The sequence below is a fragment of the Peromyscus eremicus genome, chromosome 6, assembly GCF_949786415.1.
Source record: "Peromyscus eremicus chromosome 6, PerEre_H2_v1, whole genome shotgun sequence".
NCBI classification, from domain to species: Eukaryota; Metazoa; Chordata; class Mammalia; order Rodentia; family Cricetidae; genus Peromyscus; species Peromyscus eremicus.
In genome coordinates this window covers 90862347-90889900 of record NC_081421.1, presented here as the reverse complement: position 1 = coordinate 90889900, position 27554 = coordinate 90862347, and the positions used below count along the sequence as shown (strand labels likewise).

General features: G+C 39.3%; 1 protein-coding gene across 1 annotated transcript in view; it reads right to left on the bottom strand.

Moving 5' to 3' along the window:
* The window catches only part of Dpyd (dihydropyrimidine dehydrogenase), an 839421-nt gene that overhangs the window by 272829 nt on the left and 539038 nt on the right, over nt 1–27554 (bottom strand). The window contains exon 15 of the mRNA XM_059266163.1: nt 5206–5274. Coding sequence (XP_059122146.1) covers nt 5206–5274 — 69 coding nt within the window. The remainder of the gene's footprint in view (nt 1–5205; nt 5275–27554) is intronic.

Below are 27554 nucleotides of genomic sequence, written 5' to 3'. Positions count from 1 at the left end.
TTATCAACTTGTTAGAAATCATTTGTTCCTTAAGTAAAGTACACATACCACACCTTTCCTTTCATTTTTAGTTCCCAGACTTTACATTGCTATATAAAATCATGTGTATATATGATATAAAAGTAGATGCAAAGTTTATAAGGGAGAGAAGGGGACTAACAGGAGCAGGGAGGTAAGTGAGGAGAGGGTAGGGAATATGAAGGGGGAACACGGTCAATGCACATTATAGATGCATGTAATTCCCTTGTAAATCCAGTACTATGGAAACTGAATATGCATCAATCAAAAGCCATTTAGAACACCTCCTGGAGATGGTGAATGTCACCAATGAGGAAGTCATTGAAAGCATTTCTTGTGCATCAAAGTGTTTGTAGTGACAGAGTCAGAGCTTGAACTTCTCTTCACAGTCTGGGGTGTTTTCCTGTCCATTGATTCTGTTTCTATTCATATCTCAGTGTGTACAAACACAGTTTGTCGGTCACGGACATGAGGTTATCTAGTAGACACACTTGGAGACACAAAGAGAAAGAAGTCACTTGCTTCCCAGCTGGGAATGCTGCACTGGGTTAAGAAAACATGATCTTGCAGCGTCCTTATGACTTCTAAACTGCTGTTCAAATCAAAATTCCTAAATACCTATGGAATATAGTCCTATGTGGGGTAAAAAAAAAAGATGAAGGAGGGAGAAAAGTGTAGCAAATCGCCTGAAAAGAGCTGGGGGAGGGGGTAGATTAAGGACAGATCATGCAGGACTTAGAGGTCAAATGAACAGTTGTGACTTTACTGTCAGCTGGGGAGATGACTCAGCTGGTAAAGTGCTTGCAGCACAAGCATGAGGACCTGAGGGTGAGCCCCACAACCCAAGTGAAATGCTGGGCACCTATAATCCCCGCACTGGAAGGCTGGTTGAAGAAGATCCCTAGAGTTCACTGGGCACATACTCTGAATAGACCAGTAGGTTCCAGGTTTAGCAGGAGACCGTCTCAAAAGGTAACATGGAGAACAATTGAGAAGGACCCCCTGTGGCCACCTATGGCCTCCACATGTGCATACATCCTCATTCAAGAACACTTGAATGTGTACAAACACACAAAAAAAATATTTTGAACTTATAAAAGTTATTGAGATTCTGGGTCAATAAAGTTATTGTAGATAAGCTTAGCTGGGAGAGTATGGATACATTACACACACCCAGTCTGTATACCTTTTCACATTTAATGACTTTGCTCACCTCCCAGACACACACTCCCACAGCCCTAGTCCCTATTATTGTCAGTGCATTTACAATGTTAGGTCTCACAATCTTCTTCCATATGAGACCTCAGGATAGCCACAACTTTCATTGTCCCTGCTAAACAAGACCTGAAGGGGGCCAAGAACCATGTCTTATCAAGGAGCTCTGACCTTCTTGTCAGTTCTGGGTTTGCAGGAAGAATCACACTGCAGGCCATGATGCCTGACTGCCCAAAGTGGTAATACACATTGTCAACAGTGTTATAATATTTCATCAATAGAGACTGAAGGCAAAAAGGATCAGCTCTTCCCTTACTCTTCTGTCAGTTCTGTGTTAGGATGATCTGTGGAGCTCATCCTGACACCCCACACTTGGGCAATCTGCTCTGTTTCCTTGGGAAACTTTTGCAGGCTCTCTAATGCACCATTCTGTATTCACTTTCCTTCCTACTCTAGCTCACCATGTCCGCACTGTTACTGCTCAGGGATTGTTTCCTTCCATGAGGCCTTTTCTCATTACATACGACTCAATCTCTATTTTCTAGGCTAATACACATTAATAAAGAAATGGATTCCAGTTCTGTTAAAATGCATTCAAGATCTACTTAAGATCTAATACTGGCAGCCTTCAGTAATGGCTCAATTTGCCATGTATCTGATTACATACTTAAGCTCTGAGCACATCCACAGGGCCAAGATGAGTCATGCTCACCTCTGTCTGGCTGCTCAGAGAATTCACATACAGTTCATGCTTGTGCTTTACAAATAAATATTCTTTTTGCATGAAATGAAGATAACCAATCAATGTCTCAGAAAAATTAGAGACTTTATCCCAAACTAAGAACAGAGGTACCTACTACGGAGCTTACCAAAATTTCACTATGAGGTAAAAACCCTCATGAAACTGCTTCTTTGCCTAAAAAGCACGGCAAAGACTGAAAAGAAGAAAGCACTAGAAGGTATTTCGTGAGTGAGTTCTCTATGGTTAGAATTAAAAAAATGGGAGGCGGGGTCAGATTAGGTTTTGTTTCATTTACAAAAGAAAACAAATCATCAAACCAATGAGGATGACAAATAAGACAGTCTGAGCCACACAATGTCCTCGAGATGGGGCATTTAGTTCAGCTTAATGCACTATTTAAATGTACCTAGTGTTGTGACCCAACTGTACCAGTAGCATGGACAAACATGTCTGTGTCTAGGCTCATTTTTAAAGCTATTCATGTGCTCTTAAAAGTCTACAGTATGTAGTAAAATGACATGCCAGGATCCAATGAAACAAAGAAAAGCAATCTATGTATTGGTTATTTTCTTTCAATGGTTTGACCAAATACCTCAAAAGATGCAACTTAAAGAAATACCTGTTTATTCAGGCTTGTGGGTTAGGAGATCCAGCCACCTTGGTAAAGAAGCTTGGAGGCAGGATGAGCCCCATGGGACAGCAGGAAGCTGTCCATGTTCATATGTCATGTCTGTTTACTTCTCTATGGACCAGGAGATGGGGGGGTGGGTATTTGTGCTGGTGTAAGTTGGCTGTATCTTTTCCCTTTTTTATTTAATTTTGGGGTGCCACCAACATTGAGGGTGGGTCTCCAAATCATACTGTTCACAAATGCCTTCACAGACACATGTAGACCTGTGTTTCAGTAAGGGCCCCTGGCATCTCTTAATCCACCCAGATTGATAGTGGATTTGATCACCACTCCTCTCTGTGCAAAGCTGAACCTAGAGTCTCTCATTCTTTCTTACTGATCTACTACAATACAGCTGTTTTGATGTCACATATATGCCTTTCCTGTTAGCAGAGGTGCTGAGTAGGAGACTGATGGAAAAGTTCTTCAATTCCAACTTAAAGCCAACCCACTGTAAGGAGAAACTCCAGGAAAATGTACACATGCCACATCTAGCCACTTGTGACCCCCAGAAGTGTTGGCACGGAAGTGTAGTATGTGATTCCTGACACCACTCACAAAGAATTGTCCATGTTAGACAGTAGATTACCTTTGGGGGAAGACAGTTTTGATTTATTTTATTGTGAATTCTTCATTGTTAAAAATATATGTTTTGATTAATTTTGAATAGTGGGTTCATAAAAACAAAAGCAGTGAGTAGTTCTCTTTTTTTTCCTTTTAAATACAGTTAATTTGCATATGGGTATGGGCATGCATGGACATGCCACAGTGTGCATAGAGGTCAATGAACAAATTGAGAGAAAGCCAGTTCCCTCCTTGCACCATGTAGCTTGATGGGATTGAACTCAGGTACAGGATTGGTGGCAATCACCTTTACCCACTGAGCTACTTTGCAGGCCCAAAGTGACTCATTAAAAGAATGACATTAAAAAGAAAGGTGATCAAGAAGAGGACATGAAGTTGGGAAAGTGACATGAAACAGATATCAGGGAGGATCTTGAGCTGGAAGAAGGTGGATATGGTGAAATTACATTGCATACATGTATAAAATTTCCAAAGAATGAGTAAAATACTATATTTAAATGTTATTAGATGTATATAGCATGAAAGGTGATGGAATCCTGCTGGCTGCTGCTACCCTGCTACCTCAGTGGGGATGCAAAGGCCTATGGGTATTCTCCTCATGCCAAACCCCTAGGTTAACCCATGTCTAGCTTTACAAGAACCATGTTGGTTTCCTTGACAGTATGTATGGCTTGTCCTTGTTGATATGTATATTGTCCTCCTATGGAGATATGACAGATTGTTCTGACTTAATAGAAAGCAGACTCTGTTCTCTCGTCTTTGTTATACAGTATTTAGAAAACAATAATAAATAAAAGTGAAATTAAAGAACAATACGGAGTGTGATAACATCTACATTTGCTAATATGCTCATAATTACAGCCTTTTGACTTTTGTAAGTTAACTCTCCCACTTAAAAATTAGTGTCCATTATTAAAGGGAATAATTTTTAAAAGTATTTTATTCTTACAGAAAAGCAGAGAAGCACACAGCATGATAAAGCCATTTATCATAGTCAGCTTAAAATTGGCAAAGCTCATGCCAAGCACGGGCTCTGTGGAAGATTTCATGGTCAATTAGGTAAATACATGTATAAAACGGACCCAGCACAGAAGATCACGAAGCCAATTACAGATCATGTTTAATTTCACCCCCCTAAGTCCCATAAGTAATTTTTCCCCTCACAGTTTTAAAAATATCCAAATAAAATATACAATCAACATTTTTGAACACTATAGAGAACATTATGATATTTTGTAATGTCAGGTCAATTACTTCAAAAGTCTTATTAGGTTCAGTCTTCAATGTGGCTGAAAGCTTTTCAAGACCCCCAGCCAGGAAGTCTCACCCAGGTTTCCTGATGGAATGATGGACATAAGTGTATTTTTTAAAGGATGTATTTTTCTATTTGGAATACAAATCTGAGGCACATGGTTAGTGTTTGCATTTGCGTAAGGTTCAGTTTCTATTGTGGCATGGCAGCTGATGAGTGTTCCATTCAGCAGCATTCTGTCCTAGCACTTTATACATGCCGGCATTCAAACTAGAACAGTATTAAATGAACCTTTTATATTTTAAATATTCAAGACTTTTATATTCAGAATCTCTTCTCTTACTGTCAAACTAGTTTGCCTAAAGGCAAGGTAAGATCAAGTTAGACTCTCAAAGGTAGAATTAAATTTTATCATGGCATCCATCATAATATGCAGTTTGCTTAATATGCAAATGGAGAGTCTATGGATTCAGAGAATAAAGGGATTTTAGGTACCTTGTGAAATCCAAGGAGCTGCTTTTATAGAATAGATTCCTTTTAAATTTACATTTCCATCATTTAAATGAAAACACATGGTAAACAAATTATAATAAAAATGTTTTAACTTACATTTTCAATTCAATTTTACTTCTACTGTATTATTTTTCATGACAGCTCTTTAGTTAAAACTAATAAAAATGAGAGAGGTGAAACAAAATAAATATACACTAAAGAAACTTTTACCTCAGCCATCTTGGAGAGTTCCATCCAGTCGTTTTTATTGTAACTGCACATGATGCTGGCGATCAGGATCTTTACAGAGAAAAAGAGAACATGTTCAAGTGGCTTCCCTGCTTTGCACGCATATTATTATCTGTACAAATATATTTATAATGACAAGCTAGAATATAAAAATTAGTTTTCAACCTGTTGAAAAAGCAATATCACTAGAAAAGACAGCATGTAACAGTGAAGCACCAGATAATATTTAGGGCTGTTGGTATATGCAACAGCATTCTCAATGACTGTCAATGGACACTTGAGCAGGTATCTGAACGTATATGTGCATGTGCATATAGCTATTTGAGTGTTCACATGTGTGCTAGTGCATATGTATGGAGGTATGCATGCACATGTGTAGATGTATGATTGGGGGGTACTTGTGGAGGGTAGATTCCTCTGTGGCTACTCCCCATTTTTTCTCTCTGTTTTTGAGATAATATCTTTCACTGGGACCTGGGGCTCATCAATTTAACTAGATAGGCTGGGCAGTGAGCACCGGGGGTTCTCTTGCCTCTATATGCTGAACACTGAGGTAACAAATAGGAGCTACCGCTCCTAGGACTTTATGTCAATTCTAGGGATTGAACTGTGGTGCTTGGGCTTTCGTGGAAAACCCTTCACTGACCCTACAGTTTCCCAGCACTAATTTTCTTAACTTTATGAGTCTTACTTTCTCGGTTCTCAAAATGTAGATTATAATATTGACTTTGTCAACTCAGAAAGTGGCAGTGGGAATTACATAAATTCGTGTGTAAATGTGTGCAAATGAAAGAGACGTCTCATTTCTACAGTGCTGTTGAAATGCACATTACCATAATTATCAGCACAGCAAAAAGATTTCAAGGTGTGGGAAAGAAAAATATAATGTTCTCTTCAATAATAACATATCACATTATGGTTAATACAATTTCATATGTTTCTTGTGAATTATAGTTTTAAACTGTATTAAATGACTTTACACTGCATTTGGATTTCAGTAGGCTTATGATTTAAGCCTTATGTTAATCCATCAGTAGAGTATATATATATATATATATATATATATATATATATATATATATATATATATATTAGTTACTAGTGTCTACTCTAAAGCCAGGAGGTCTAGGTTGGAATCCTGATTCTGCCATCTTCAGGTGCTACCCTATGTAAAATAGAGGATTTCCTATTGGGTAAAATATGGGTAACAATGCAGAGAAAGGCAAGAATGGCAGTGGCTAACACTCACTTGGCTTTAGTGACTCAGTGGGCATTGTTTTAAAGAATTTTACTTTATGAATTTGTTTAATAATTCCAACCTCGTTTTACCCATTTTGCAAATAAGATACAAAGACACTGAGTTTTCAAGACCACACCACTACTAAGGGACAGACCATGACTCAGGCCCAGATGGTGCTAACTCATAGTCTATAGTTTTAGTTGCTAACCTTTGCTGGTCTCATGTATGTACTCAGGGAATGCCGATAATTGGTTTTCATTGTTACCTCCCTCAGGAGCTATGAGACTGAGGCACCTGGAGTTTATGCTGTGCATGAAGTCATAGAATCTAGTGATAGAATCTGCTAGAAGTCACTGAGCTCCCATTGTATACATCTTATTTATGTATGTGTCTAACATCACAAGGACACATTGCAAAGGTTAATTGAATGTTTTCATCATGGATAGAAGGATATAAAGTTGGGACCACATTGGAGAGATTTCTGAACATCAGGATGAAGCTGCCTTTGAAGTTGGGTTAACTTGAGTCCCTTGGTTAACTCTAGACACCATGGGAACTAGGTTTTGAAGGAGTATAGAAATCAGCTCCCTGGTAAGCAGACTGTCAGGGATAAAAACTCTGAACAGATGAATGTTCTCTCCCTTAAATACTTAAGATGATGGACTTCCAGTTTCTTTATTCTGTCCAAATAAAAAACGTGTTAGTAACTGTTCAGAAGAACTATTATACTTCCTGCCTGAGGGCTCCTTTAGTGGGAACAAATCAGTTTTCTTATCTTTTTTCAAAAAATCCAATGCCCCAGGATAGGCCAAACCAGGCAATTTAGAGGAAGAAAGGTGGGCTAGAGATGGAGGCTTCCATCAGTAAGCTGGGCTGACTGGAGAAACACACTTCACTGTCACTGACTGCAGGATACAGTAGATCCTCTCAATTGGGAACTCTTGTGGCTTCTTTTTTCTAAATGCCATTTTAAATTTTGATAATGCTATATTTGCTTGAAATTTGTATTGTTTGTTTCAGGATTCCTCAGAGTCATCAAATGCCCCAAGGTTTCCGGGATCAAAAGGAACTATAATAGAGTTGGATGAAGACAAATTAACACTGTTCTAGAATTAATATTTGTGGGAGAAATCACCCTGTTCACTTAGAGATCAATAAAGAAAAAAAAGTCTTTAATAGCACACATCTGTCTCTGGCTAATGCCCAAAGTGGAGCTGGCCACAAATAGCAGATTTTACCAACTTATATACACCTTTGGTTTATGCACTTCCCCTAGGCCATGATTCTTAAATGTCCTTCAGATCCCAGCCCCAAGTTACACTTTCAACAATTTAAACAGAGACAGGAGACTGAAGATCTGGCTACTTAGGCAGAGAGGAGATGTACACAGCAAAGATGTTGCCAAAATTATTTCTTAATTACACTAGTGTTGCTCTTTTCAAATAGTTGTTACCCAGGTTCATCTTACCCACCTGCTATAATCATACTTTTCCTGATAACAGTGAAAGTGACTTTAGGGCAGACCAGGACTTAATGGTGATTGTGACCTACACTGTCCATCCCTGAGCCCCCTAGATACCTGTTATTTGATATATGTAGAGATAGACCTGATGTCTGGTTTAAGTCAGAGTTGTCTCCTTTTGTCATGGGAATAGAGCCTAATTAGAGGTCAATCTTGGTGAGTCTACATTAGTACAACCTTTGCTAGCCACTCTGAACTTCAATTATAGTACAGAATTTTCTTTCTCATAGTTTCTAATGTGTCTAGTCAGTGCACTTCCAGTCATATTGGAAGCTGTGCTCCCTTACCTAATTTGTACTTTGTATAATTAATGGATTCTACTTAAGTTCATTAGTAGATTCTTTTCAGTATTATTTTTAGTACGTGAAGTTTCTATTGCATCATTATCACCTAGAGAATTGTCCTGGACATGGAGAGCCACAGTGCTATCAGCATCTTGAGGATACTCACAGGTAACCTAGCTGAGCCTCTCACTGGGGTGAGGGTGGCTGACTATAGGTGGGATCCATACATTCTTCTCAGGCAGGTTTTAATAGTCTTCTAAGTAGCCAAGCTGCAACTTTGCTAAATAAGTTCTATCTTCTTGTCCCCCAAAGATAAGAAAGAACCATGGCTGGGATAATCACGGTGATTGATTGGTTACAGTTGTCATCAGAATCCTACCACAAAAGTCAAAAGGTTTTGTTACTGGTCCCTAAACCAGACAGCAAATGTGGTAAGAGTCGCTAGTGACCCTGATCGCTCTTCATTTATCCACTTTCTGGTTCTGCTTTCAGTGACTTTACTAGTGCAGGCAGCGTGGAGAGAGGAAAGTGGGAAAGGCGAGATAACCAGGAATGGAAGGAAGTACCTTGCTGCAGATACCTGCCAGACCAGGGCCCTATGACTGTGTCTGCATGTAAGCACTTATAAATGTTGCTTTTCCACTGAAATTCATACTTTGACTTTTAACAACTGCTGTGTGTAAAACAAATATTGCCATATTTGAAACAATCTGATGAGTGATATCTTTTTCACAGCTGAAGTAAAAAGAAAAACATAACTTCATAAATGATTTAAAAGCGGGGTTATTAGGCCTGGGCTATGTAGGTTAATAGAGTGCTAACTTAGCATGTGTAAAGGCCTGGATTCAGATTCATAAAGCATCATAATTAGTTTAAACATTCTAAATATCTGAATCTAAATCCAAAGGATGGCTTGTAAAGGTATGGTAGTTCACAGATACCACAGTGGCTACAAAATTATCTTAACTTTCATTAAAACAGACCTGGGGTTTTCCAGAATCAAGCTAAAAGGTGTTCACTCTAAAAGAAGATGGAGCATAATTTAATTTTTCTTTGATGATTAAAAAGTCCTTTAGTGTTTTGCTTGACTCAGTTTTTAATCAAGTAAAAGAGGACAGGCTATTTTGCCTCCTATGAGAAAAGTGAACTGATGGATATTGCATATGATGAAGAATCATGCCACGGTACCAGAAATGAATACTCACTGAGACATATTCCTAATCAAAGGTTCACTTAATTTAAGCCATTCCCAGGGCTCTTTTTTTTAGCTCATATTTTTAAAACATTATTGAATGACGTGATACATAATAGCCAAACACTACACGATATTTGAACTTTATCCCTACCCTGTATTTTATGAGAAACACTCTGGTAGGAATTTCTAACTATGCCAAACAATCTACTAACACACAAATTTGCTTCCTACCGTGGCAGCTGCTAAATAAGATGGTAGTCTAGAGAATAAGACGTAGTCTTTGTTCATTCACTGTTCATATATATTTCCCAAGTATATACTGTATGCCACGAATTGCTCTTACTTGGAAGTGACTCATGAAATAAGGAAAACATCCCTGTCACCTCAAGCAAAGAAATGCATCCACTGGGTAACTGCCAGGTCAGGATTATTGTGACAAAAGCAATAATAGAAGAAAATGAGGCAGAATCACTGGGGTGGGGGGCACAGTCACAACAGATGGGCAGTTAATCAAGGGCTCTTTCCATTGAGAACAGAGAGGTGAGAGGGTTCCTTACTCTGAAGAATGGAATGGGAAATGAACTTTGACCTTGTGAAAAGAGAAAATTGCAGGCAAAGAGTGAGAGAGATGAGCCTGGAATGTTCAAAAGACCAAAGGTCCAAAAAGCTTCAAGACAGGGCAAGAATAGTATGAATAAAAATGGGGGAAGCAGTTAATTGCTAGCAGTCCCTCTAGATAGTCTGAGCCCGTGGGAGTCTGATAGCCTGTGGGAGGTCATCAGAAAGTTGGGGATGGTGGTAAAACGATGTGGCTTACATTTTCCAAATATGTTTCTGACATCTTCATAAGGAAACTGATAATGGTAATAGAAGTGGAAGGAGGAAGTGAAGTTTAGTGAGGTGGCATGGTATCCACAGAAATGCAGAGAAGATAATGATTCTGAGCTAGATCCTACACATCAGGTGAGTGTTTAGATTCAAGGGGACCAAGAGAAATGGCAACATTAAGGATGATTCCTAGACTACTAGCTTGAACTCTGAATTTGAGAATGTAAATTATTTACAAACATAGAATAAAATCTAACAGGAGATGAGTGAAAAAATACGAAGTTCAATTTTAATGTGGTCCATATGAGGTGTCTAGTAAGTATTGTGGTATTGAAGTCACTGATGTGCCCTTGGTACATTTTCTGTTTAATCTACTAAAGAGGTTAAGGATGAAGTTATAAAATAAGGAGATTTTAATATATAATAGCATTTATAGTCAATTGGCAAGGTGATTAGAAAACTAAATAAAGTATATTAAAATGCATGTCCAACCTCAAGCCACAACAGAATGTGAATACATGCTGGAAGGAATTTCTTCAGAATATAAAGTGTGATTCATTGTGAAGAATTCTGCTGAGAGTTTATATAAAGATGGTGACAACAATTTTAGCTTGTAACATTCCATCCTGCTGGGAAGCTCCTTAAGCAGGAAGGTAAACAATTCAAAAGAGCTCCAGGAAATTCCTGAAACTGACAAGATTCACTAGGCTCCCCTTTGCCAGAGGAAGCAATAAAAGCTGGGTGTCCCTGTCAGACAAAGAAGCTAAGCTGCTAAGATGCTCAGACAAGCCAACTTACAAAGCAGACTGAGATCAGACCAGCTGCATGGAAGAAGCAGAAACCTGCGATTTCCTAGAAGAGCTTTAGACCAACTGAGCCATTTGGAAAGGATACTCTCCAGTCTATTGAACTGCCTGTACGATGTACAGTGTGCTCCAGGTTCCCAGCCTTTGTAAATTCTTACCCTGTTGGGGTAGTGTTTGGTGATGCAGCTGGCTTTGAGTGTGGTGATATACTGTGTACCCTAATAAACTTTGGATGAAGATCAGAGAAAAGAACAAGCCACTAGATTAAACATAGAGGTCAGACAGTAGTGGTTCACACCTTTAATCCTGTCACCCGGGAGACAGGACTGTCTGAATCTCTGTGAGTTCAAAGCCACCCTGTACTACATGACATTGACTCATTCTAGGAGAGAAACAGAGCCAGGCAGTGGTGGCACACATCTTTAATCCCAGTGCTTGAGATCTCATGTCTTTGCTTGAAAAGCACACACACCTTTAATCCCAGGAAGTGATGGCTGGGTAGAGAAAGGTATATAAGGTATGAGGAGACAGGAACTAAAGGCTTTTTCAGCCTGAAAAGTTGGTGAGGTAAGAGGTGGTGGCTGTGACTTGTTCCTTTGTCTCTCTGATCTTTCAGCATTTACTCCAACTTCTGGCTCCAGGTTTTTTGTTTTTGTTTTTTTTTTATTGAAAGACAGTTTAATACTCAAGCTACATTTGAGTCATTTCTGTTCTAGTAAGAAACTCCTCACCCACATTCTTCTAAGTAACACCAATAAAACTCATTAGTTTACCAAGTTGGACTTCGGTAGTATCCATGTTTCCTATCTGGAGTGAGTAGGCATGCATGTAGTGTCTCCCCTGGAAAAGTTTTGTCATACAACAAAAGAACAGAGAAGTGTCCACTGGGTTTGACAACGTAAGATCTCTGGTCACCTTTACAAAATGATGTTCACTGAGGCAGCAAGGGTGTGACTCAGACTGGCATGGGCTGAATGAATAGAATTTGAAGAGATAGGAAGGGAGACGTAAAAATCTCCCTCAGAGCTTTGATGGGATAAGTTCTAGTTTCAGTTCCTGTTTCTGTGATAAAAAAAAAAAAAAAAAAATTATCCTCACAGCTTAAGGGAGAAAGGGTTTATTGAGCTCAGGATTCCAGCTTGCAATTCTTCATTGCAAGGTATTCAAGGTGTCAAAACTTGAAGCAGCTAGTCACATTCACACTTGAGACTAGAGAGCAATGCATGCATGTGTGTGCTGAACATACTCATTCACATTCTCTCTTCTCTCCCTCTGTCTCTGTTTCTCTATTTCAATCATTCTCAAGTCCAGCTGATGAAACACTGCCACCCCCAAAGTAGGTCTTCTCACTTCAATTAACTCAATTAAGAAAATCCTCACAGGCATGCCCACAGGCCTACCTAACCTAGGGGATTCTTTGTTCTTGATTTTAGATTGTGTCAATTTGACTAAATATCACAGAAAGCCAGTAGAGGTATGAAGAGGCAAATGAAAGACTGTAGGAAGCCCAATGTGAGTCTCTTTTAATGACTTGCATTTTATTATGCTTATACATTGGTGGACTGACATGGGAGAAAGTATGAAGATGATAAGAGGTAATGATGAATCAAGAGCAGGTGGGAAGCAGTGTCCATGGAGGGGGGGCAGGGCATCCTACTCAGTTTAACAGGGCAGAAAGTAGGACAGCAAAAGATAGCTGTGATAGGTTAATAGATTTGGTGAAATAATTCTTGTTGCTAAATTTTCTTTATGAAATAGGAGGTAAGGCCTCTTGACGAGAGTACATAGAAAGGGGGCAGAGGTTCAGAATTATGAGGGCAAGATGAAAGTAAAATAAACATCTAAGAAAATAAGAGAACAATCCTCCTAGATGATGGTACAGTTACAAGGCCTCAAAGGCAAATGTTGATAATATTTTGGGAAAGAAAAAATAACTAGTAAAAATGAAAGTACAAGATGATTTACAAAGTCAGGACACAGATTATATGGCTGAACACAAAATACAGGTTTTATAGATTGCCTTAGAGTCGTGATCCATTTTACCAGGACTCTATTGGTCATTAAAATTTGATGTGCTTCATGAAAGAACAATCTCTACTGAATTGTGCTTTGTAGACAATGCTTTTAAAGTGGAATATTTCTGCTAGGTACAGTAGTGGTTGCCTGTAATTTTTGACACTCAGGAGCCTGAGGCAAAAGGATCATGGTGTTAGGATAGCCTAGGTATCTTAGCTAAGGTTTCTATTGCTATCAAAATACACTATGGCCTTGAGAACTTATAAAGGAAAGCATTTAATTGGGGCTGGTTTACAGTTTCAGAGGTGTAGTCCATTATCAGCATGGTAGGAAGTATGGCTGCACACAGACAGGTATAGTGCTGGAGAAGGAGCCAAGAGTTCTAGATCTGGAGCAGCAGGCACCAGGAACAGAGAGAGACATTGGGACTGGCTTGGGTATTTGAAACCTCAAGGCCCAGCCCCAGTGGCACACTTCCTCCAACAAGGCCACACCTACCCCAGCAAGGCCACACCTCTTAAGATTGCCACTCTCTGTGAGCCTATGGGGGCCATTTTCATTCTAACTACCACTCTGGGCTACAGGAAGAGACACTGGCTCAAGAAAAACGTCCCCCTCATTCAAATTAGGTTTTCCATAGTTTTGAGTTTCCTTTTGGTTCATAACTGTAACCCAAGAAAATATATACTTCTTGTGCAAACATTTAATTCTTATGAACTATTAACATTTTAAACCATTCTAAAATGTCAGCTATAACAATTTATCAGTAAGATTTTACGTACTTTTCTCCCTGAAAATAGCACAAAGATTAAAAACTATATGTGAACACTTACTCACCAAGAAAGAACTGTTAGTCTGCCATCCTTCATAGTTCAAAGTTAAGAATAGAAATTAGTGCCAATTACTTTCAGTTTGATTATCCCACTTCCTTATGGGATAAATACAATGACTTTTGTTTAAGTGTCACTTAAATCAAATAACAGTAAAGTTTATTTTATAGACATCAAGGTGAAGAACAGACTGAAATTTTCGTTTGGTTATGAGCAGGGTCTCTTGTCAGATTTCCATTGACTTGAACTCTATGCTTTAAACACACTGTCAATAACACTTTTGTATTCTGCAACTATTCTGTGAGCTACATTGGAAACCCAGTCAAAGACTCAGCTTCATGACAGCCTAAATTTCTTAGTAGGTAAAGAGTGCAAAGTGCCAGAGATGAGCAGCTGTAAATTACACATGGCAGAGTTAGGCTTTGTCAAGCCATTTAACAATACCATTCCCAATACCACTGGGATTATATTGGTTAGGGAACACCAGCATGACACATGTGATATTCAAAGACATGAAAGCTAAAAAAAAATACTTCTATTAAATATTAATTGATGTACACATTCAAACTTTAAATATACTTTCTGTCTTAGTATAAATATGATGAGAGTGAGATTGGTACAGTTTTCCTGGAAGGCACGCATAGACTCTAGAATATTTAAAACCTTTTATATTGTACTTTTTCTTTCTTTATTTAATGATCATAAATAAAAGCAATATCCATATAGGTTATCTTTATATTTTTATTAGGTTGTCTTTAAAATTATCTTAAAGACAACCTTTTGTTGTCATCTGGGGATTCACAATTGGTCTCTGTACACAGTTATATCTAACACAGAAAAGTAATATTTGAAGACAAATAAGGTTGACTTTGTAGTGCATGCCTTTAATCCCAGCACAAAGGAGGCTGAGGAAGAAAGGCAGAAAGATCTCAGTAGTTTGGGAGCAGCCTGGTCTACCTGGCGAATTACAGGCCGGTCAAGGTCACACAGAAAGATTTGTCTTGACAAAGAAACAAACAGTAAAGAATAAAGTGAAACAATGACAGTTTCTATAAAAAAAAGAAAGAAAGAAAGAAAGAAAGGAAAACCAGTAATGGTCTCTATCAAGAAAGCAGGTTAAAAAAAAAAAAGCCCACCTTTGGACATTCTAGGAATGTCCCTGTGCTGGTTAGATTTTATGTCAACTTGTTATAACCAGAGTCAGCAGCTGAAGAATTATTTCTACCAAATTGACCTGCAGCCATAACTTAAAAGAACTATTTGATTGATAATTGATGTGTGAGGGTCCAGCCCACTGTGGGTGGCACCTTCCCTAGGCTGGTGGTCCTGGGTTGTATAAGAAAGCTAGTGAAGAGAGAGAAAGAGAGCAAGGCACTGACGAGTGTTCCTCCAAAGTCCCTGCTGCAGCTCCCATCTCTGGACTGCTGCCTTGAGTTTCTGCTCTGATTTCTCTCAGGGATGAACAATTACCAGGACTTGCCAGGAGAAATTAACCCTCTTATCTCTGGAATTGCTTTTGGCCAGCGTCTTACCACAGCAACAGAAAAGTAACAATACAGCCCCCAAAGTGTTGCTTTTTTTTTTGTCTCCTTTTGATCACTCTTCATGTTCATACCATTTTTGAGATCCTGTTATATCTTTTACTTCTGTTTTTTTCTATGTAACATGTTTATACATACTTTTAAAGATGATATAAACTTTGAATGAAGGGCCCTACACATATATATCATACCATGTACGCAATTGGGTCTCATTAAAGAATTTCTATAAAGGAATAGTAAAATAGGTATTTGAGCCAGGTGTGGTGAAGCCGGCATTTAATCCTAGTACTCAGGGGGTAAAGACTGAGTTCCAAGACAGCCAAGGCAACACAGAGAAACCCTGTCTTGAAAAACAAAACGAGAAGAAGAAAGAAGGAGAAGGAATAGGAGCAGGAGAAGAAGGTAGCTGAGAAAAGGATTTCCATAAAACATGAAATATTACTAATTCTAATTTCCATATTTCAGTTCATTTCTTTATTCCAACAAGATAATGAAGTTTAAGAACCTCATGACAAGCTGGGCAGTGGTGGCATAGGCCTTTAATCCCAGCACTTGGGAGGCAGAGGCAGGAGAATTTCTCTGAGTTCAAGGAAAACCTGCCTGGTCTACAAAGCAAATTTCAGGACAGCCAGGACTGTTACACAGAGAAACACTGTCTCAAAAACCGGGGAAAAAAAAAAAGAAGAGCTTCATGATTTCTAAGGTATATTTATTTATAAAAGAATAACTGTTTACATTGCTTTAATCTTTGCTCTTGAATATATACTTTTGTATACATTACCTCATCTCTTCCCCACAATAAGCATGAATTTACAGAAGCTTATACTGAAGACCTTGTAATGAGACAGAGACAATTCAAGTTACTCTACTGGGTCAAGTTAATCAATAGCAGAGGCAGGGGCTGAGCTCTGAGCTTTGAGTCTAAGTTCCCTCTACTACATCAAGACTGTATCATATTGATTTCCTATCTTTTCAGTTTACATTAGAGATGGTGGTTAATTTTCTTATTTAAATTTTTTTTATTCATTTTTACATACCAACCACAGATTCCCCTCTCATCCCTCCTCCCGCTCCCCCTCCTAACTGCCCTCCCATCCCTCATCCCCTCCTCCAAAAGGGTAAGTTCTCTTATAGGGGGGACAGCAAAGGCTGGTACATTCAGTTGAGGTAGGACCCAGTTCCTCCCCCCTGCCTCAAGGGTGAAGAGAGGGGATTGTATGAGCAAGGGGAGGGGGTCAAGACCATGATGGGGAGATCTACAGAGACAACTGAACCAAGCTCATAGAAACTCACAAACTTTAGACCAACAGCTATGGAACCTGCATGGGACCAGACTAGACCCTCTGCTTACAGGAAACAGTTGTGTAGCTGGGTCTGTTTGAGGGGCCTCTGGCAGTGTGATCAGGATCTATCCCTGGTGTATGAGCTGACTTTCTGGATCTCATTTGCTATGGTCAGACACCTTGATTTCTGCCACACCCCCCACCCCCCACCCCGAATCCTCTTGAGGTAGATTGAGAAAGAGTGTTCACTTATCTGAATCCAACCTTCTGGTTTGGATTTTGCAGCCACTCCCACTAAGAAGGGAAGTCTATTTATACAATCTTGGATTGGGGCTGACGTTGTGACATATTTTAATCAGCAGAACTTGGCAGAAGGGATTTGATAGAGCCAAGTTAAGGCTGGAAGTGGCTGGAGACTCACTCACTCACTCACTGTCTTGAAGATTCCATTCGCCATGCAGATAAGTTTGTCTAGCCCACTGGAGGAGGAGAGACCACCTACATAGATAAGCCATCTTTACATAGCTCTCTAGTTCATTGCTTTCTGGATCTCCTAGAGCAGCCTGACTCTAGGCCTCTTGAACTTGTTGACTACAAAGAAGTGAGACAAGCTCAGACCAGAAGAATCTTAGTTCAGTTAAGCAAATTGTAAGCAGCCATAGTTGCAAATTAAATGAGTTCTTTTGGCCCTAACGCTGGGATGTTCTATTATGCAGAAAAAGTTAGCTCTTGTCACCTTTAGTTAAATACAGTGGCCAGAGTTAACCTAGGCAGTGTTAGCATGATTTCTGTCTGTCACACTGCACATGTTTTATCTTTAATTTTTAGAGCAGTTTAACATAGCTATTTCACCTCCACTTTACAGATAAGGGATAGGTTAAATGACCAATCACTTGCATGTCTAATAAGAACAGATAAATAGTTTGAATTGCCTGGTTGCAATATTTTTGTTCTGAAGAACCATTTATGTTTCTTAATCACACGTTTGCAGAAAACCTATGGGTTTACATTACAGATGGTGAGTTTTATTTAAGGAATGTCAATTTTTATTATCTGAATTTTTGGAAGTTAAGTCATTTCTGTTCTTAGTCAAAGGCTATTTCCCTGTATTCCTGTGAATATCATCTAAGCTAGACAGGCTAGTGGATTTGCCCAGAAAATCATAAAAGGAAAGACTAAGATGCTGTCACCAGACTGTTGGCAATCTAGATTTGGAGAGTCTGAGTATTCTGGATACAGGAGTGAAGGGCTTGGGATCTGGTGGTGGCCAGGAGAGTTCACCCTTCTATGGATGGTGTCCAGAGAAGGGTTTGAAGGAATCTGGGACCTGAAATTAGCACACCCTGGAGCGGATTCCCACTGCATGGAACCACATCATCTAGGGAACCTTCAGGAGGCCCAAACCCCAGACCAGAGGCTCCCCACCAGGCAGTAATGGATAGGACGTTTGTCCCATACCACATCCCATACAAATGCTGGATCTCATGTCAGCTAGGACACAACTCCCCTCCCCAATCCAGGGGAAACCTCTCCCCAAATCACCTCACTGTCTGTCTCCTACTCTGTGCAATGTCTCCCACACCACTGCCAGCCTTCCAGGCTATTAACTCCCAGATCCTAGGTCCTTCTGAGAGGATCCAGCCTGCTTGTTCATGGGTAGGGAGCTGCCAGATGAGGCCAGGGGACACAGCCAAGGGGACATCCTGCTCTGGCCTCAGAAAGTCACAATCAAGGACCAACACACAGGATCCTTCCTCAAATATATTTCAAATCCAATATGTAAAATTAAACACACCCAAACTGACTCAGAGATCTATTTTTCTACCAGAGAGAGAAAAAAGTCTCCTGACTCCACACCACATTCCCATACCCTCTGCACTTTAATATTGGATTCTAAGCTTATTATAACTGTGGGATAACTCCTCAGTTTTTTGGGGAAGACCTCATCAAAGGATTGTGAAAGGGAACCTGGTATGTTGTGGGGCAGGAGGATCCCACCACGGCTTCTACCTGTCCCTCCAACCTACACCAAGTCCCAACTCCCTGCCCATGAGTTCATTTCAAGGGAAAAGAGATTAAATTTTCTAAGCTCTTAGAAATAATATGAAAGAATGACTAAATCATTAAGAACCAATGAGGTGATACATGATTTCCTGAACACTTAGCTAAGGACAAGGTCATTTTGGATCTTGATAATGTGGCCCCACTCACCCAGCTTTCCCTTATCTTGACATATCCCACTGAATGTCCCCCACAGACACTGCAACATATATATATATATATATATATATATATATGCAACATATATATATATGTATATATAGATATGTGTGCGTGTGTGTGTGTGTGTGTGTGTGTGTGTGTGTGTGTGTGTGTGCTTCTATTCTTTTCTTAACACTGGATCTTCTTGTACAGTGACACTACCAGGCAATATGCCACCTCTGTAACCCAGGAGACTAACAAGGACTTACCTGTCTCATGCCACCCTCATTATTCTCAGAGACAGAATCTCTATTTTACTGGAAGTTCCAAAGAGGAACATCATCTTCTGAACTAGTTCCAGTCATGTTGCATCACTGGCCTGTTCCTCTTCCTACCACTGTATCCCTCACTCCATTCAATGGGAGAACATGCTAATTTTCTCCTCTTTCTTATCACTTGGTTCACTACTATCTTTCACTTCATGCTAGTTTAATAAATATCTGTAGATGGAAGAGTTGCTATTATTAAGATTTTTTAAACTGTCTGACTTATCTTTTATGAATGATTACAGTACATGCTGCAAATCATAGTACATACCTAAAATTACCATGAGCGACATACACATGCAGCACACACACAGATACACACATGCACACATACCACACACAACCATACACAGATACATGCAATACACACATATACAAATACCACACACATCTACATGCACATAAAGATATAGACCATATGTGCAAATACATATCCACACAGCACACATAACATACTACACACACACACACACACATACACACATACACACACAAAACCATGATTACTATAATGCATATAATAGTTATCTAGTACTAGTTACTGTTACATACATGACTTTACTTTTAGAGCAGTTTTATTTTCACATCAGAATTGAAAATAAGAAGAATTAAAGTACTTTTCTATATTTTCTTTGCCCTGTCTCTACACATGCACAGCCTCCCTACTACCAGCATTTCTCATTAAATTGATCCAGTTACAATTAATTAACCTACACTGACCAGTTAGCTTCAGCCAGAGTCCACACCTTCCATTCATTCTTAGGGTTTCTCATGTTGGGGATCTGGATAAATGCATAGTGGCTGAATCCTCAGGACATTTCCACACGGGGTAGCTTCCTTTCCCTAAGAGTCCTCCTCATTTTATTTTTATCCCTTCTCTCCACATGCCCTGGCAGCCGCTGGCTTGCTAACTGTCCCAGAGTTGCAGGCTTTTCAGATCTGCTGCTTTCAGTTACTGAGATGAGCTATAAGTTACTCCAGGTGTTTTGTGGCTTGACAGCTCACTTCTTTTTTAGTGCTCAGTAGTCTAGATGTACATCCCAGCTCAGCAATTCACCTACCGACTGATGTCTGGCTGCTCTCAAGTTTGGGCAATTATGAATAGAGTTGCTTTAAACATCCATGTGCAGTTTTCCAAGTAGACATAAATTTTAACTCCTCTGGGTAGATATCCATGCACTGCTGAGTCACAGGGCTTGAGGACATTTAGTTTTATAGCCATCACTGGTGGTCTTTGAAAGTGGTCAATCTGTTTTGCATCCCATAAGCAATGGAAGACAGTTAATTTGCTTTGCATCTTTGACAGAATTTGGTGTTGGAGGTGCTCTGCATTTGGGGTATTTTATATGGGTACTGTCTAAATGTTCCCTGCAATGTCTTTGTCTGGTTTGAAGGCAAAGCTGGCTTCATAGCATGAGTTCATATTCATCCCCTATCCTCTAGAAGAGACTACAGGAGGATCAATAGAATGTCTTCTTTAATTACTTGATGGAACAGTGAATTCAGTTAGTACTTGCTCTTTTGATACAATACCAATTTTTGAGTCAATGTCCAATAGATGTAAGCCTATCAAAATTTATTTCTTCAAATGGATAAAGAAAATGTGGCACGTATACAAAATGGAGTACTACTCAGTGGTAAAAAAAACAATGATATCATGAAATTTGCAGGCAAATGGATGGATCTAGAAAACGTCATCTTGAGTGAGGTAATCCAGACTCAGAAGGACAAACATAGCATGTACTCACTCATGAGTGGATACTAAATGGGAGGGAAGGGAGGCCAGATGGCAGCCCACAACTCCAGAGAGGCTAGCTAACAGAGAAAGACCCTAGGAGGGACACATGGATGACCCCGTGAAGGAGAAGTGGATGAGATCTACATGAGTGGACTGGGGGTGGCGGGAGGTGGCAGAGGGCGAGGAGTGGGGGATGAGAACGTAGGGAAATGGGAGGGTCAAGCTGGAACAGGGACAGAGTGGGAGGGCAGGGAGGAAGATACCATGATAGATGAGGACATCATGGGAATAGGAAGAGGCAGGGTGCTGGGGAGGCTCTCAGGAATCCACAAGGTTGACCCCACCTTGGTCTGCTGGCAGTGGTCCAGAGGGTGCTTGGACTGGTCTACTCTGGTGACCAGCCTAGAAAATAACCTAGCTATCATCATAGAGCCTTTGTCCAGTGACAGATGGAGGCAGATACAGAGATCCACCGCCAGGCACCAGGCCTGAGTTCTGGGAATCCAATTGATGAGAGAGAGGAGAGATACTGCAGGCAAGGGATGTCGAGATCATGATGGGAGGATATACAGAGATGATGTACCACACTAGTGGAAACCCATGAACTGTGGACTGGTGGCTGTGGAGCCCCCATGGGACTGGACTAGGCCCTCTGGACACGGAAGATGGTTGTTTGGCTCAAACTGTTTGGGGGGCACCCAGGCAGGGGGATCGGGATCTGTCCCTGGTGCATGGGTAGGCTTCTGGGAATCCGGTGCCTGTGGTGTGACACCTTGCAAAGCAGTGGAAAGGGGCTTGGACCTGCCTAGGCTCAGTGAGCTGGGCTCTGCTGACACCCCATGGAAGACCTTGATTTGGGGGATGTGGGGATGCAGGGTGGCTTGGGAAAGAGGGCTGGGGGGTGAGAGGAGGGAGGAGGGGGGTCTGTGGATAGCATGAGGAGTAGAAAATTTCTTAATAAAGAAAAATAAAATAAAATAATAAAAAAATTTATTTCTTCATACTGAGTGTTTGAAGATGTCTTTAGTGTAGAATTAGAACATTTCTTGTAAGTTACCAAGTTTGTGGCAATACATTCACAGTATTCCTTTGTTATTATTTCAGTTATGATATCTGTAGTGATGTATTCAAATCCAATATTATTAATTTGTGTTTTATATCTTCTATCTTCCTTAGGGCCTTCTGAATTTTATTGATTTCTTTAACTAATAAGATTTTGGTTTTGTTGGTTTTTCTCTACTGATAATCAGTTTTCAATTTAATTGATTTTTGCTCTAAATCTTATTGCTTTATTTCTCCTTAATTTGAAGACAATTTTCACCATCCCCCTTTCTTTTCTTACCTCTTTCCTTTTTTCTTCATTTTTTTCTCATTGTACTTTGAGATGGGACTGGTTTCATTATCCTAGGTTACCTGGAATATGTTAAGTACTTTATACTGTCTTTGAACTTCGGGCAATTGTGGCAGTTTGAATGAGAATGGCCCCCATAAGCCCACAGATTTGCATGTTCAATCCCTAGTTGTTGGAGAGTTTGGGGAAGGATTAGGAGGTGTGACCATGTTGGAGGAGGTTGCAATGTGTCACTGGAGTTGGCCTTTGAAGTTTCCCCACACAGGCCCATTCTTTCTCTGCCTCTAGTTTAGGGATATGAAGCAGTCTCTCAGTTACTCCTCCCTTGCAATGCCTGCATTCCTGCTGCCATACCCCCCTCTGGAATGGTCATGGGCTCTACCTCTGAAACTATAAGCAAACCTCCAATTAAATGGTTTCTTTTGTAAATTTTCTTGGTCATGGTGTCTCTTCACAGCAATACAACACTAACAAGACAGTAACCAATCCAATTCAGCCTCCAGAGTACAGGGATTACAAGAGTGCATCAAGTTTTTCTACTTTATTGAGGAGGAAACATAGCTTATTAGTTTCAGCACTTTCTTTTTTCTGATACATTCATAAACGCTCTAACCTCCCCTCTAAGTATTGCATTCACTGCATGCCAGGTATTTGGTAAGGTACATTTTACTGTCAGGTAGTTCAAAACATCTGTCCCACATGCTTATTTTCCAGTTACCTCTCTTTTCGTTGAGTTTTAGTTATCCACGGTGTTTAAAGGAGGAAACTTTATGGTTTCTAAAGGTGCTTTGCAGCCATGGACATGGACTGTTTTGGTGAAAGCTTACCTATGTGTGAACAGAGAAAGAATATATTTGTTGTTATTGTTGGATAAAGTAAAAATGCCTGATTAGAGGCAGGTGATTGATGATGACAAGGAGATTAACTATGTTTTGACTTTCTGTCTGCTGCCTCTGGCCATTTCTGACTTTAGCGAAGTGGTGATGTCATCCAACTTTGAAGGATTCGTATTATTTTTTTCCTGAAATTATATTGCTTTTTGTTTCACATAGTCTGAGGTCCTATCCTCAAAATAGGTACAAGAAGTACATGTGCATGAACATTAAAAGATCATTAAGACTTTTTGGAGAATTGACCCCCTCATTATTGTGTGATGCCCTTCTTTACCTATGATAACTTTCCTGGTTTTAAGGTCTGTATAGTATAAAATGAATACAGCTACTTTCCCTTTCTTTGGATTAGAGCTAACACAGTATAGATTTCTATCCATTTTCTTTTTGACTGTATGCTTTTTATGTAGAAGGTCAGTTTCTTGTAGAATCACATAGTGGAGTGATCTTTCTTGACCCATGTTGGTAATTTGTCTTTCAAGTGGTTCATATAGATAATTGATGATCTAACTCATTATTGTTTTAATGTAATAAATGTATACCATATCTATGGATATATTTCATGTGAGTTTATTGTCTAAGTACATTGGAGACATGTGTGTACATTTAGAATTTTCTCTGGAGTTTGCAAAATACACTGACAACTAGTCAGACCCCAGTTTCAAATAACAGGCTAGCTTTTCAGTGGCAATAAGCACATGATGGTAAAACAGTAACTTTTTATCCTACCTTCTATCTTCTATCCCTTGATTCAGTGGTAACATCTGTATATAATCATAAACACACACACACACACAAACACACACACATATATAATATATATATATATATATATATATATATATATATATATATGTATTTGGGGAAATAATATATTAAGTATAAACAATCAAATGCATAGTTGCCATGATTATTTTTAATGGAGTTATTGTTTAGAACAATTAAGAATATTTAAAAAGTGAGAAATAAAAGTTTTTTATTTTGCCTTTACTTTCTCCATCTTTGACACTCTTCTTTGATGCAAATTCCTCCCATTTTTCTTTTTTTAGGAAGTCATATTTCTGCCTTCTTTTTGATGGATATTTTGAAGAATCTAGTATTCTCATCAGCAGTTTTATTCTCCTATTTATTGAATGCTAAATATTTCCCTCCACCCCATTGTTGAACATGGTGTGAGGACAATTGCTATAAAATTTGCGATTATATAGGTAAGATTATTTTTCCTGATTTTTTTTGCTCTAGTATCATAATCTTTTATCTCTATACTTATAAAAATGAAATATCTAGGTGTAGGTTGAAGGAATAATTATCCCTCAAGGTGTTCTGAGATGTCTGGATCCACTGTTTGGTGTCTGGCACTAATTTGGTAAGATTCTCAGTAACTATTGTTTGGAATAGCGTTTCCACTCCTTCCACTCCTAATCTGTGCTCTGCCTTTCTACTCATGACACCACCCTGTCTGCAGTTCTCCCACAGTCCTTGCATATTTGGTTCTGTTTTTCTTTCAAAGTTTGATCTTTTTGCTTTTCTACTTTCTGATTCTCTATTGATATGTGCATAATCTGAGAGCCTTTCTTCAGCTGTGTTCAGTCTACTAAGAAGTCCAGCCACGGCATTCTCCTTTTCTGTTCAGGCTTTTTGATCTTTCCTATCTCCTTTTGGTTCATTTTTTTTTCTTTTTAGATGCATGCCTCTCTGCCTTCTTTGTCCATCTCCTCTTGTGTGCTGTCTACTTTATCCATTAGAGCCTTTAGCATATTAATCATAGTTGCTTTAAATTCCAGTCTGATCATTTCAACACTCCCGCCATGTCTGGTTCAGATGCATGCTCTGTCTGCCTCTTCACATTATTTTGTCTTTTGTGTGCCCTGTTTTTCTCCTTGTAGTCTGACATGATGCACCAGATAAAAGGAACAACTGTAAATAGGCCTTTTGTAATGAGGTGGTAGCATGTCCAGCAGATGTGTGCTCCAGTACATGCATTAGGTCTCAGTCTTTTTTTTTTTGACTGTAGAACTCAAAACTCTGAACATCACAAGCTTTTCTTGTTCTCTCACTTCTTGGTGGGATAGTTTAACTAGAGTGGCCTGGTCTGCATGTCACCCTTCTCCCATGCAGATGGCTAGGGCTGACTTGAATTGGACTTCTCTTTTCCCACAGATTAGGTAGGCTCTCGTAACCTTCTTCCCTAGACAAACACACCTTCCTCCTTCATTCCCTCAAGTTTCTGCTGCAATCTCAGTGAGTCTTTAAAACTCCCACCCCATCCTGCTTTGCTCCGGTTTCTTTTCTATAGAATTGTGTATCATTTCTTTATGTAACATCTTTGTTCTCCTCATCCCACTGTTAGAATGAGAGCTACACCAGAGTGAGAAACTTCAAACACAGAACACTGCTGGAACACTGCTATCATGCATTAGATCCATGCAAATGCCTCGGAGACATATAACTCCAAGCTGGCATACTGTTTAGGTCTTCTACATCAACTGTTTGTTCAATGGGAACAGTTTTGTTGACCATAATTAATTAAAAGTGAATGAGATTTATATAGCATCAATTTTACATTTTCAAGAAATTCATTGAATTTTGATGGAAGAAAAAAAATCAAATTCAGATTTGTATTTTTCTACAAATTAATGTGCAAACAATGGCATTTTGAATGACAGAATACTTTGGTATTAAGCATCCAGAAGTGAGATGTTTAACAATATGCCGTTGTGAAGAGCAGAAAGCATCATTTTATAATGCTCCTGTGGGTTTTCTGTGATGTTACACTGTAGATATGCTAGGCCAGTAAATTCTAACTAGTAAATTCATGTAGCTTTAGTAAATACCTGCCTTTTTATTAACAAATTTTTGTAGATTCACATTCTATAAATAATTTACGATTATTTATAGATTTAACTAAAACTTTTAGGAAAATCACTAATTTCTAGTGTACCTTTCCAGTGAGTTATATTTTATAATTTCTATTGATTTAATTGAATTGAGATCAACCGTTTTCCCCTAATTACACAGGAAAAAATACCAAGGATTGTAAGCTGAAGACATGGAAGCCTCCCTGACTTGGAGGACATATGGAGAATCACAATCTTAAACAGATACCATGCTGAGGGTAGATTAGCAAACTGGGATAGAGGACAGTGTTGATCAAAGAAAGGCAGGGGAGGTTAGGAATGAGCCCTTTACCTGAGAAGTTCAAAGGATATGCATTCTAAACAGTGGAGCTAAACCCTTCTTCCTGTGGGAGACACAGGATTTACATGGCCTCTGCCTCTCTCCCAAAGACTTGTAAGGTGTCTTGGTCCTTGCTTTTCTCCTCTTGACATTATCTCCTGGAGGATTGTGTCCTCAGTGCTCACCCAGGAGCCAGGCACTATGAGAATGAAGCCGTCCCTTCCTGAAAACACGAGTTCATTTTCACTGATCTGCTCTCCTTCCTCTCGTTTCCTCATGTCCCAGTCCCACTTTTGGACAGGTTCCCTCTGCTGTGTCACAGTTTTCTATCCGAGGAGGTCTTTCCATGGTTAGATTCATGTATTTTCTTCAACTTTGGGCCTGTCAGTCTACCAATGAGCACTTTGGCTAATAGTTCATAAAAACAAGACCAGATTTTTCTCTGCAAAGTAAAGATGAATAATGATATCAAGAAAGTAAAACAATTTTTATTGTCATATTTTGTATATATGTATACATGTATGTGAATAATGTAGTATATAATGTGTTGAGTGTATATACATATAGATGTGATTGTGTGTAGGTATTTCTAACTTACTCCTTTGAGATAGGACTTAACATTACGCATGGAGATAGGCTGATGTCTTTCAAGCTCCAGCAATCCTCTTGTCTCTGATGACAACATGGGCTGATGTTACACGCGTCACATGTCTGGCTTTGCACATAGGTACTAGGATTCAAATTATTTAGGGCTTCATGTTGCACAGTAAGTGTTCTTGTCAAATGAGTCATCTCTGCAGTCCTCCGAAAACACTTATTTTATCATTAAAATTGGTAAATGGTTTCTTTTTCTTGCTATGCTGTGGATAGTTAGGAACCAACCAATGCTGTTTCCCACATTGTGTAAGCGACTTCATCTTTATTATAAATTTCAGTTCCATGTGCTTCCTTTCAGAGGTTAACAAGGTGATTTATAAGAGAAATAATGGCAGAACCTCTTTCAGAGGTATTGAAATCTTTCTGGTATAAACTTTACACAGCATAATGAATGTGTTGGCATTTGTGCCTTATTTGCATTCCATAAAATAAAACACTAGGTATA